General features: G+C 35.8%; 1 protein-coding gene across 1 annotated transcript; it reads right to left on the bottom strand.

Moving 5' to 3' along the window:
• Positions 1-5,266: 5,266 nt before the first annotated feature.
• LOC143557428 (putative amino acid permease 7) lies at positions 5,267-7,773 on the bottom strand. Its single transcript, XM_077046502.1, has 7 exons — positions 7,704-7,773; positions 7,395-7,628; positions 7,063-7,156; positions 6,753-6,970; positions 6,528-6,661; positions 6,228-6,455; positions 5,267-5,848 (listed from the first exon to the last, which is right to left on the bottom strand). Exons 1-7 carry the CDS (start codon positions 7,771-7,773, stop codon positions 5,444-5,446), a joined length of 1,383 nt encoding a protein of 460 aa, XP_076902617.1. The 3' UTR covers positions 5,267-5,443.
• Positions 7,774-13,806: the final 6,033 nt, after the last annotated feature.

Here is a 13,806-nt window from a genome sequence, read left to right as displayed (position 1 = left end):
AACATTACTTTTTAATTTTTGGCGTGAAATTTTATGTTTTTCACGCAATATAAGCGAGAATTTGCCACATGAAGGGCTGCTATTATTGAAATAAAATTATAAAACCATAATTTCCATGTTGTTTGTATTTGTAAATTGATTGGTCAAATGGCCAAACCATAATTATCCATTTATCCCTTTAATAAAACATCAGAACTAAAGGTTAACTTTGATAATTACCGACTCATGACAAGTCTTGAATCAATTTAATAATGAAACATCATAAGTCTTAAATTAATTTAATAAAATACTAGGTTATTGACCCGTGAACGTCACGGGTGGAAATAATTAAATCTTGTAACATCAAACGATAATTTGAAAGTCAAAAACAAAATTCATACATACATATTGCGACGATAATAGAATATACAATTAATATCTTTTGTATCAAAATTAAATCTTTATTAAAGATAACTTTCCAAGGAAAATAAAACGATTTTTACAATAACTCCATCGATAAATAGTAACAACTTCATATATTATTAAATAGTTTCTTATAAACCACATTTGTAGTTTGATTTGTAACTTTACCCTCCTTGTCTAAGATAAGCATTTTAATTCCGGCTCTACTCTTCACTCTGGATAAAGCCACATATAACTGACCATGTGTAAACACCGGATGGCGAAGATATATTCCAACTCTTGCTAAGGATTGGCCTTGACTTTTGTTAATTGTCATTGCAAAACAAATCGCTATAGGGAACTGTCTTCTTTTCAACTTGAATGGCAATTTTTTATCTGCAGGAGTTAGTGTACTTCGAGTTAAGTAAGTGCGATGACCAATGCTTGTACCCGAAATGACCTTTACTTCGATAAAACGCCTACCGCATTGAATAACCTGTAATCTTGTTCCATTGTATAAACCGTTTTTCTGATCAATATTCCTTAGCAACAATCATTGGTAAAGAAATATCCTTCCCATCAAGCGATGAAATACGATCAGGAATTACATCTTCAGAATTTGAAATAGGAGTCAAGTGGTCGGACGAAGGCGTCAACAACTCCTACGAATCAGTTTATCATTCATGTTTTTAGTATAAGCGTTTAGGTTTATAAAATTATTATATTAAGAGAAACTGATTAATAATCCAGAATTATGTTAAAGGTGTTACCTTTTCGGTTGATTTCAGGCAAGAGGTTGATCCAACTGTTAAAGACTAAAGACTGTTTGTCATTAGGCTGCACATGAAGTTAAATTTAATTATATTATAAATGAAATAAATACACAATTTGGTTATGTACATTTGAGTAGTTCTAAAAACGGAAACAGTAATCATACCTGACCATGAGCAAGCTGTTTATCAAGATCATTAAGAACATCCTCGTCATTTGTTAACTTGCTGACACCGTATACGTCATACGAGTTTCTGATATTGCAGTCACTAACCTCAACAATGAACGCAAATTTTTTCTCTAATATAATATTGAGTTCTTCCGAAAACGTGTGCATCGGATCAAGCTTCAACATAACAATTAAGGAAATGATTGTAACTAAACAAAATCAATATTCATTTAAGGGATTTCAAAACTATAACAAAAGAAAAGTCAACGATTTGAAAATCAGGTTCAATCGGATAGAAGTAGTTTGCGTTTTATTTTATGTATATAAGATATTAGAAAACTGATGTTTTTTTAAAAAATGAACAAAAAAACAATATAATAAACACAAAAGTAATATATTGAAGTCAACAGTGTACAAATGTGGAGTTTTGACAAATAATGGATGATATAACAAAATATAAATTGACTTATTATCTAAGAAAGTCATACCTCAACATCACTGGTAACAAATTCATTAGCAGCTTTATTAAACAACTGTCTTGCATCACGATCAAACAACGTAAGCGAGACAACACCGGTTGTATCTTGGACACGAATTGGAATACGGAATCTGTAACATAAAGAGGATTATTTAAAAAAGTCTTATAAAACACCTTTTAACTTTAATATTATTAAATAAAAAAGTATTAGTATTATATATTTTAAATCTATAAAATAGTACCTTGGTCCAGCGTTTACGCCTAGAGAATTACAACTTGATTTCTTACATTCATAAACCTTCACTCCATCAACAAAAACAGAAGTAACTTCTACAACGTTTATATCCATTATAGTACCATTCCTTGTTACCCACTATTGCCTTAACGTTAACCAATTATGATGACGTTTTTAGCCTACAATATAACACATAATGAACTTTTTAGTAAAAAAAACTGAACATGAGTTTTTATAAATACAAATGGTTATATACCTCCAAAATGGTACAAAGATCACTAATTGAATAGAACGGATACTTCTTCAAAAACTCATCCTTAACAGTTAGCAGCATAGATGAACCAACCGGTTTAGGTACTTCGACATCGACTTGAGAGGATATTTCAAGCAACCTATTATTTAAAAAATTAAGTCATAAGATGTTTAAAATAAATAACAATGTATACATGTAATAAAATTAGATTGCAGTTAAATAGTTATAATAAATTACCGTTTCTTGTAATCAATCACTTCATACAAGTAATCATTGATCATCAACCTTAAAACAGCGTTACCATAGGAGTTTTGAACATATATATTTTCTGCCAAAATCATATACACGTATGTAAAATTAGAATTATTAACTATTAAGAATTTTAAGGATAAAATATAAAATATTCAATTTATAATGATACATCCATAGTACTTGACTCGTGCGAATTGGAGGACGATAATGAGATACTCCTCATTAGGGTTGTCAGCAACGTATTTGGTAAATTGTTTAAGATAGTCATCCCATAAGGTGAGAAAAATCTTATTGCCACTGGTCCATCCATCGAAAATTAGAAGTTAACAAATATTAATTATTTAATTATACATGAGAATATATATTATTTACAATACCTCAAATCAGCAAATTCCATGGTTCTTCGATTATGGTGTTGTGACTCTCGGAAGAATGAGTTTTTATTGGTAAAAAACTTACTGACATGACCGATTACATCTGGGAAATAATTTATAATGAGGGATGAAAGATATATTAAACGATCCTATTTAACTGTCGTCATTTAATGTATAGAATTTAAAACTATATTTATTCAGAAGATGAAAAAGAGGAAACCTATTGTTCCATTATGAGTTACGTTCTTGCTTTTGATATTATCAAAGGTAGCAAAAGACAATCCATAAATGTGACCTTTAAACTCATCACAAATCGAAAGTCGAGTTTCTGATGTGAAACAGAGCTTATGTGGGCTGTCAACATAACGGTATGTTGACAGATTTGCACCAAGGGAAGGTTTTCGAACAATCAATGATCGATTCTCAGCTAGCCAAACATCATGTTTCGGTATGCAAGCTTTCCTTACATACGCCTGCATTCTATGACCTTGCTACGTTATTAATAAGACAAACATTATAACAATTAATTTTATATAATAAGAAAGAAATAAAAAACATAAACAATTATTGTATGCATAGTTTGCATACCATCTCATCTTGTAAAATCATTTCAATGGACCAGTCCTCTCCTGGTTTATTGTTGTCCTTCAAACGCCACAGTCTAAGTATACGAACCTTCAACACACAATCGTTGTTCGAAACATCCAAACCGTTAAACATGGTAATGTTTGATGCTTCCATATTGCTGTGTAACAAAAACAAAATTCAAGCAAAGATTCTAGAATCAGTAAATAACATTTACATGAGTGAAAAGAAATATTTATGTGTATGAAAGAAAATGAAAAACCTTGACAATGAAAAAAATATGAAACGAAGACCAAGAAAGTGAGAAGTGTGTATATGTCTTCATTATGATTATAGGATATATAGACACAGAGTCTTTGTTACAAACTTTGAATTGTCAAAAAAAAAAAGGAAAGCTCTAAATATAGTTAATTGACGGAATACAATCATGGATTTAAAAAATAGTATTGATATCAACTTCTTTTGGTAATACTATTTTGGTACTACGATTTAGCTACTACTAAATTTAGTAAAAGTAAATAACTACTAAATTTAGTAAAAGTAAATAATACATTATGGATTTGTAATTGTATTTGTATTTTTATAATAACTGATTAACAACTTTCCAAAATTTGCAGAATGTAGATAGGGATATATTTATAACCAAATCATAAAAACTAGTAAGTTATAGCTGACTACGAATTCAAATTTGAAAATTAAGTTGACTAAGAATTCAAATTTCGAATTTGAAAAGTTGTTACGTATTATTAATGATATTAATCAATACAAATCAAAATAATATCATTGTAATTTGTAGTTAATTACACATTAAAAAATTAAAAAATTAAGAAAGAACAAAACTTAAAATTAGAAAAAATATAACATTAAATTGAAAATTTAACAATGAAATATAATGTAAATGAAATTGAAATCGGCAATGACACATATAATGAAGTATGAATTAAGTAATAAGCAGAAAGTATTAACCATAGGAAACATAGTTGATGTTATGTATATAAGATTTAACTAACATTAACAATTAAGATTACCAATACCCAATACTAACCTAGGTAAAATAATTACAGATACCTTAACGAATAATACAAAATACTAAGCTAGTTTAATTAAACATAATATATTAACCAATATAATATACTTACCGGAAAATAAAATACATTGAGGATAGTGCAACCGTCTCCGAAGATCTGATTAAGAATAAACATGGATCTACTGAAATCGTTTGAGGGATGTAATCAGATCAATGATTATTTCAAACCATCGCGTATTCCGGTTAACCAAAATCGCCCTAATTTAGATGGAAATCGCGTATTCCGGTTAACCAAAATCGCCCTAAGACGGTGTAAATTGAATTTGTAGGATGCAGAAGAATGATTGTACGATTGAGATGAAGACTTGAGTTTTCTTATCATTGTCCGATTGAACTGTCAACTAATAGCGATGGTTGATTTTGTTGATTAAATTAGGTTGAATATGAAGAAACTGGTATAATGAGGTGGAAAGGATTGAATCCTAAAAATCCTAAACTTCGTTAATATATTGATATTGAATATTGAATTAAATGAATTAATTAAGTATTAAAAATATTAGAAATCTAATTTCTTTTTGATTTATTTAAATTGTAAGAAAAATAGAGAAGTGATGGATAATTTAGGAAGGATAGAAATTCGTTCAATAGGAAAGGAGCAAGTGGCAGCAAACTCAATTGTTTTAGTATATAGTTGGATCACAAGCTTAACTCTATTGTTTGTTATAGTTATAAGATAAAAATAATAGAAACTACGGTTACAAGATAAAATAAGCCATGCATAATTATAATTTACATTTCCTTTAATCAAGGTCAGCTCAACGTTTGTCGAGGCCTGAAGCGAACACAAAAATTGAAGCCTTTTCTTAGAGGCCTAAAGCACCTGCCGCATTTAGCTTATGCTAGTCTGCCTTTAATTTACTATTTCATCTTTGCTTCGATGAGTCCAGCTACCGACGCGACTAAAGCCACCAGCGACAGTATCATTAACACACCATTGAATATTTCGAGAGCGATCCATTTTCGGCTCCAAGTTTTCACCTTTTTTTGCACAATGTACATCTCTACTGGAAAGTATATGGCTACTGGCCATAGATTCAGTGCACCAGTCGCACCCGTAATCTCATTGAAGAATGGGAACAGCACCGAGATTGCGATTGTTGTTGCAACGTATGTTGTTCTGACACATAGTCTCAACATGTTGAACCGAATAACAGGTAATAATGGCAGCTTCAGTTCATGGTTTCTTTTCGCAAACTGGTTGTCGGCCAGGAACTTTTCGGTTAACCCTTTCTCGACAAATGCAAATATTGGCTGGCTGTATAGCTGTTGTTTGAATCGAAAAGGGTTGTATTAATATTACAGGTGTGACTTTTAAAGTCAACTAAAATATAAAGGATTTGATTTCATTACTTATGTTAAATTCAAATAAAACATTAATCAAGTTTAAAAGTAATGGTCAAGAAAGATAAAAAAATCCATGTTGATTTCAATTTTAAAAGTGAAAAATTAACAGTTTGACTTTGTAAGGTCAAGCCAAAAGGTAGAAACCTTTCCAATATGAAAAGTTATAGCTTTGATATGAAAAGTCTGTCAGTTTGACTTATGAGGTCAAACCATATCAATTTCAAATTTGGAAGTCATTAGTTGACCTTAAAAGTCAAAATGTGACTTGTTTTGTGTATGTGAAGAAATGAAGGTTTACTTGATATCCTCCTAGTAGATGTATTATAATGCAGACGTTAGCAAAGTCGATGAGCCAATAAGGTTCAGAAAACCCGGGTCCGGTCAAGAGGTTTCCTGGAGTGTCATTCCCAAATGCAGCATACCCGAAACATCCACATCCAAGGTAGAAAAAACCCGTCAAAAAAGTTGCAATTGCTGAAGCGCGTTTTGTAACCTTGTTTTCTGCTGGTGGTGACTTCACAGTATCCTTTAATACACCAAAACATTATCTTATAAGCAACTGACTTTGAACAAACTATCTAATTAACTAATTATTAACCTGAATTTCTAAAAGAATAACAGCATATGGATATGAGAATGCTATGTCTCCAAGTGCTTGAAAAGTTTGCAATAATTTATCTGTAACACTAGCAGCCGGGACTCCTGTAACGTTCCCAGCAATCTTTCCATTTTCTGCAGTTTCAAATGATCTAAATTAGCTTCGGACATATTACACACGATTTCCGAGTGAGGATAGAACTAATATTAAGAGATTAATTTGTACCGATCACTTGAGCGAGGCCAAGCCCAAAACCAATAGAAGAGTAAATAAACGACGTTACGGCTGCAACAACCGACACCAAAACCATGCTTTGGAAATCCGGTATTTGTGACATAAAAACTTGTACCAGTCCAAATAACAACATATAAAAGTTGCCCACAAATTCATTGCAATCAGCATCCCGTCCGTGTTTATGGTAACAATCGTCTTTCTGAATTGCCCTGCATATATAATGATAAATTATCAACAACCTTAATTAAACTCACCATCCATGCATTATGAAATATTGAGATCCTTAATAACAACTACCTACCCCAAACAAGTCGCAGTTGTTACCACATAAGCAACCGCAGTTCCATAAAAAATCACATACTGAACAATACCGCATACCCATGCCTGTTTTTCGCCTGTCAAACACACCATTGTTTAATACTTACGAACATAGTGGTGGGATCTGGTATAAATGAAATTAACCTACTATACAACTAATTAGAGTAATTGTTATTATTATTATTATTATTATCATTACATAAAATGTATAAACGCAGAGTGATAATAATTATTTTAGTGTTACCATAATTATTCCCGTTATTTGTATGTGATCCTAACAAACCGACATAAAATAAAAGAATCAAATTTGTGTACCTAGGATAACTCGAACAGCATCAATATACGTTCGGTTTCTAGTTCCAGTAACGGGATCCGGAGACCTGTAACAATCCGCTAAAAGTGACGAGGAAACATACGTTACAAACGCAAAACAAATCAATGCAATAGGTCCTCCGATCCAACCGAGTTTAGCCGTGCTCCAAGACAATGACAGGACACCCGAGCCAATCACCGCGGTTAAAATATGCGCAACCGTGGTCCATAACGTGCCTGTAGGTTCATTTCAAGAAAATGTTTTCAAAAATGTTTCACAAGAATTACAAAAACGTACGTTATGATTTTTACCTGTTCTTATCGTGTTGTCGTCATCGATGGTCGAATCTGTAGGTATTATTTGTTCATCTTTTACTGCCATGAGCTTGATTTGCAAATTGCAGGACACGTTTTACTCGACTAAAAACGTGTTTATAGGGTTTATTAGAGGGTTTATAACGCGGTTTTATTAGGGTTATGAAAGATTTCAGAAATAATTATGTTTTAGAATCACAAGCAGAGATGCGGCTAGGTTCAACTCAATAACTGTTATCAAACATGAATGCGGCCAGGTTAACGGCAATAAATATTCACAAACATTGATACAGCTAGGTTCAGCTCAATAACTATTCTTCTGTTTTTGTTCTTTTCAAATAGATCCTCACCATTCATAGCATTCTCATTTCTTTCTCTTTTCACATTACCTTTTTCACTTTATCTATTCATAGTCACTTAAAAAATATTAAATAATTAGCAAGAGTGAAAAGTAACTTTTCAAATCTACATAAATATTATTACATTTTCTATTTTCTTCATTCACAACAGTTTACACTACTTCCTATGTTATAAAAACTCTAATCACAAAATTTGATGGACAAAATGTGAATTCTCTCAAACTTTAAGACAAAATTACAGGAATTGTCATTTATTTTTGTAACAAATTTCACTCATCATCCTTTATATTTAAAATTGATTTGTTTCATCCTTTTTGTTTCCAAATCTAACAATGTTTGTCTTTTAGCCCTAACCAAGTTAGTTTTTCTCGTTAAGTCGGGTCATTTGCAATGCACATGAGGGTGATGTTGTAATTTTACACATTTATTTAAAAACACCAATATAATATCAGCTTCCCCCTTTCACCATCTTCATTCTCATTCACAAAACCTAGCCACCACCATTATATGCCACTGTAAAGAAGAAGAGTGTTGTAGTGAAAATAATGTTTATTACTTGAATGTGTGAAAAATACAAAGGGAACTACATCTATTTATATACAAGCAAACCCTAGCTTTCAACCCATAAAAGGCCCATGGGCTTTAACCAACTACATGGGCTAAAACCCTAATTATAACTAAATACAACTAACAATCCTCCTCAAGTTGGAGCATAGATGTCAATCATGCCCAACTTGTTACAAATAAAATCTATCTGAGCTTTCCGGAGTGGTTTAGTTAGAATGTCTGCTAACTGAAAATTTGTCTTCACATGAACTGGTTGAATGGATGGAGGATCAGTTTGTGTGTCTACTACTCGATCTCTGATAAGGTGGTAGTCGACCTCAATATGTTTTGTCCTCTCATGAAATACTTGATTCTTGGCTATGTGAATGGTTGATTGACTATCACAGTATAACCGCATCAAGTCATTAGAAACAACCCCGAGTTCTATGAGAAGACGACGTACACATGTCATCTCTGATGATACATCTGCCATGGCTCTATACTCCGATTCGGCACTCGACCGGGAAACCGTGTGTTGCTTCTTACTCTTCCATGATACAAGATTTCCTCCAACAAACACACAATATCCGGTGGTAGATCGTCGAGAAATCGGACAACCTACCCAATCTGCATCTGAGAACCCTGATATCCGACCATCTCCTTCTTCCGTGAAGGCACCCACACGACAATTACCCTGATCGGAGTATAATATACCCAAACCAGGTGAGGTCTTAAGATATCTTAAGACACGAAGGGCAGCATCCCAATAACCAGTGTATGGTGCAGCCATAAATTGGCTCAGAACACTGACAGTAAAGGAGATATCTGGTCGTGTGATGGTTAAATAATTAAGTTTACCAACCAACCATCTGTATCGCTCAGGATCTTTCATTGGATCTCCTTCCATTGGGAGGAGTTTCTTTGTAGGAAGCATTGGGGTATCAACAGGTTTACAACCCAGTAAGCCACATTCAGTCAACATATCAAGGACATACTTTCGTTGGGAGAGAAGTATTCCTTGTGGAGAGCGAGATACTTCTATGCCAAGGAAATACCTCAATCGACCTAAGTCGCTGACCTGAAACTGAGACTGAAGAAACTGCTTGAGTTCGGTGATCCCGACCTCGTCATCACCTGTGATTATAATGTCATCCACATAAACAACTACGATAATCCTCTTTCCTTTCTGGTGTCTAAAGAAGACAGAGTGATCGTAGGCACTCCGAGTCATCCCAAACTGTCCCATAACACTAGAGAATCGACCAAACCATGCCCTGGGAGATTGTTTAAGACCATATAGAGAACGACGTAGTCTGTAAACTTTCGAGGCCTCCTCCTCAACAACGAACCCGGGTGGCTGCTCCATATATACCTCCTCCTCAAGAACACCATTAAGAAAGGCGTTCTTGACATCAAGCAGGTAGAGCGGCCAATGATTAATGGCAGCAAGAGCGATACAAATAAGGACAGATGGCATTTTAGCAACTGGCGAGAAGGTTTCATCATAATCAATGCCATATGCCTGAGAATACCCTTTTGCGACCAACCGAGCCTTTAAGCGGTGTAAGGAACCGTTCGGGTGTAGTTTAACCATAAACACCCAACGACAACCAACAATACGCTTCCCTTTAGGAAGTGTTTCAAGATCCCATGTATGATTGGACTTTAGAGCCCCAATTTCATCTTCCGTAGCCTGTCGCCATCCTGGGTGAGCGAGAGCGCTCGTCACATTTTTGGGAATCGGGTAGGAATCAAGGGTAGTGGTGTACGCATGAGATTCAGGAGATAGGTGGGTGTAGGCAACATAGTCCTGAATCGGGTAACGAGTGCATTTCCGGGGTTCTTTGCGAAAAAAATAGGTATATCGGGTAGTGGTGCACCAGGAGGATCATAAACAGGTGTATCATGGGTAGTGTCAGGTAACAGTGTCGGATCAGGTAAGGATGTATCAATGAGAGGTGTAGATTGTTCGGATGCAGACGGAAGATCTGAGGGTATTTCGGGGTTGCAGCCTGAATGTGAATCAAGTGTCTCTGATATTTGACCCTTACCTCGCCTAGCATATGTGAAAAGTAGTGGCGGAGGTTCTGTCGGTGGGTCAGAATCAGCAGAGATCGGTAGAGGGAATCGACACAGGAATGGTTGGGAGGTAGGGAGATGTGGGTATATCGAGGTCGGGAAACGGGTCAGAAACAGGAGTGGAACACTCGGGAAAGTAAGGATACTCATGAAAAGTGACATCGGCACAAGTAAAGTATCGGTGAAGTGATGGGCTATAGCATCGATAGCCTTTTTGAACCCGTGAGTAACCAAGAAAGAAACATGAGTGGAACACTCGGGAAAGTAAGGATACTCATGAAAAGTGACATCGGCACAAGTAAAGTATCGGTGAAGTGATGGGCTATAGCATCGATAGCCTTTTTGAACCCGTGAGTAACCAAGAAAGACACAACGAATGGCTCGGGGATCAAGTTTGATGGTTTTCGGACTATGGTCATGAACATAGGTGATGCAACCGAATACTTTAGGTGCGAGAGGAAATGGATCACCGTTGGGAAATAGTGCAGAAAACGGTGTTTTACCATGAAGAACGGGTGTGGGCATGTGGTTGATCAGATATGTGGCAGTGAGAACGGCATCTCCCCAAAAACGATGAGGAACACGTGATTGGATCACGATTGTGCGAGCAACATCCAATATGTGACGATTTTTGCGTTCGGACACACCATTTTGTTGAGATGTATACGCACACGATGATTTATGAATAATGCCGTTGGTTTTTAAGTATGAAGAAAAATCGGTGGAAAAATATTCTTTAGCGTTATCAGATCGTAAAGTTTTAATGGTGGTTTTAAATTGGTTTTGAACATAAGCATTAAATTCTCGAAATATGGAAAATACCTCACTACGAGATTTCAACAAATAAACCCAAGTAGTGCGAGAATAGTCATCAATAAAGGTAATAAAATATTCAAAACCCAACGTAGATTTGGTAGGGCAAGGACCCCATACATCGGAATGCAAAAGTTCAAAGCAACAACTGACTCGATTAGACACTCTAGGGGGATAGGGACGCCTGGTATGTTTACCAAGTTGGCACGATTCACAATGAAAATTAAAAGATGAAAGCGGTAAATCTGGTCACATTTGCCTCAGAACCGCTGTGGAGGGATGACCTAACCGACAGTGGTCCTCCTTGACTGAAGCACAAGCATTCGCTGTAGGGCACGTTGTAGGACGTGACGGGAAGGTTAAGCGGTAGAGGCCTCCCGATTCAAAACCTGTTCCAATTACCCGGTTTGTTCCTAGTTCATGAAAAACGCAGTGAGTTGGGTAAAAGGTCACAGAACAGTTGTTTTGTTTGGTAATCTGACTCACTGAACAAAGACTGGTAGGAAATTTAGGAACAAATAGGATAGAAGACAGTTTTAGGTTTTCCGAATTGCTTATGGATCCTATGCCGAGAACGGGACATGAAGATCCATCGGTAAGACGTACCGGTGCATGGGAATCATTTTGACGACTAGAGAAAATACCCCGATTCCCAGTCATGTGATTTGTGGCTCCAGAATCGATTACCCACGATGAGTCGAGGCTAGAAAACTTACCCGGATGTGCTGAGTTGGTTTGAGGAGGATTCAACTGGGAGGCAAGAAACCGTTGAATAAGATTATGCTCCTCCTTAGTAAATATATACGTGTATTTATTTTCGCCCATAGTAATACACTAAACTGGAAATTGTACTCTTCTGACTGTGAACAGTAACAAGTGCGGGTGGTGGTCGGAAACAGATTCCGGTGTAAACAGTAACTTTTCCGGCGTGAACAGTAACTCGTCGTGAACAGTAAATCCGGCGTGAACAGCGACAGTACTCCGACAGTGGCTGGCTGGACGAGTTTGAAACAAATCCAAAAACCGGTGCCGGGGTTTGTTTCAGATCTGGTGGCTTAGGTGCTTGAACAAACTCGAACACAATAATCGAGACAGACAAAAAAAAATTGTTGCATCAGAACACTAACAACACAGGGAGCTTCGGACGGAAAAAGGAATGAACAGGGAAAAATCCGGTGACCGGAAAACCAATCACGCATGAGAGACAGTGACGGAGGTGGGGAGGTGCGTGGCGGCGCGTCAGGCGGCGGGCTTTTGACAGGAAGTAGATTGGAGGTTGCTTGTTACGTTGGTGGCTGCGGTGATGGTAGGGGATGTCTCGAAAAAAGATTTCGTGACAAATCAGTAGTTATAACAAGGTCACAGCTCGTTTCAGATCTGGTAGCGAGCTGGTCAGACTGTGGTTCGGATTAGATGGCGGCTAGGGTTTGGATCGAGAGCTGTAGCTCTGATACCATGTAAAGAAGAAGAGTGTTGTAGTGAAAGTAATGTTTATTACTTGAATGTGCGAAAAATACAAAGGGAACTACATCTATTTATACATAAGCAAACCCTAGCTTTCAACCCATAAAAGGCCCATGGGCTTTAACCAACTACATGGGCTAAAACCCTAATTATAACTAAATACAACTAACAGTATCCAACGTACAAGTAACTTTTCGTCTTTTAAAAATGGAGCGACGGTGGTTTTTCGATCCAAAGCCATGGCGGCTCAGCCTCTCCTCAACACCTCCATGAACGAGTCGGCTGTCACAGCCCCCGACCCCTATACTCTGGGAGGGAAGTCGTGAACATTGATTGGTGTTATCGGTGTTTATTAAATTATTTTACAGCAGAATATTTTTATCAGAACTGTAGTTAGGAAAAAAATGATCAGAGTTATAAAAACACCATAATTATTATTATTATAAACTGAAAATTTAATCCGTTTTGATACAACCATTAACTTTATAGGGATAAACCCTAATTTACAAAACATGTTTCTTTATTCTGGTGACAAGCCACTTGTCACACCCCGAAAACCTTAATTTAAACAGCGGAAGACTTAACTTAAGTCGTTCGGGTTATGACAGATGCCGATAGCCAATAACAATAGAACAGTTAATAATAAAAGCTTTATCCTTATTTATAGAAAACATATATTACATTATCAGAGTTTCATATACGTGCCATTGCACGATCTTTACTTATTCAAACACGACTCGCCCTCCTTTCCATGCCTCCTCGAAATCTTCACTTACATGAAAAGCATATTAAAATATCAATCAACACAATGTGTTGGTGAGTTTCCCTTTATAATAAAA

This window comes from Bidens hawaiensis, unplaced genomic scaffold (assembly GCF_021521415.1).
Source record: "Bidens hawaiensis isolate Kalapana, Puna unplaced genomic scaffold, B.hawaiensis_p1.1 tig00018959_1, whole genome shotgun sequence".
NCBI lineage: Eukaryota > Viridiplantae > Streptophyta > Magnoliopsida > Asterales > Asteraceae > Bidens > Bidens hawaiensis.
This window is presented reverse-complemented; position numbering and strand designations above follow the sequence as displayed.

Coding starts and splice junctions, on each gene's coding strand:
- LOC143557428 (XM_077046502.1), bottom strand. CDS start 7,773: ATGGCAGTAAAAGATGAACAAATAATACCTACAGATTCGACCATCGAT. Junction 6,971..7,062: donor ACAACTGCGACTTGTTTGGG/GTAGGTAGTTGT, acceptor TTATATATGCAG/GGCAATTCAGAAAGACGATT. Junction 5,849..6,227: donor ATCTACTAGGAGGATATCAA/GTAAACCTTCAT, acceptor TTCAAACAACAG/CTATACAGCCAGCCAATATT.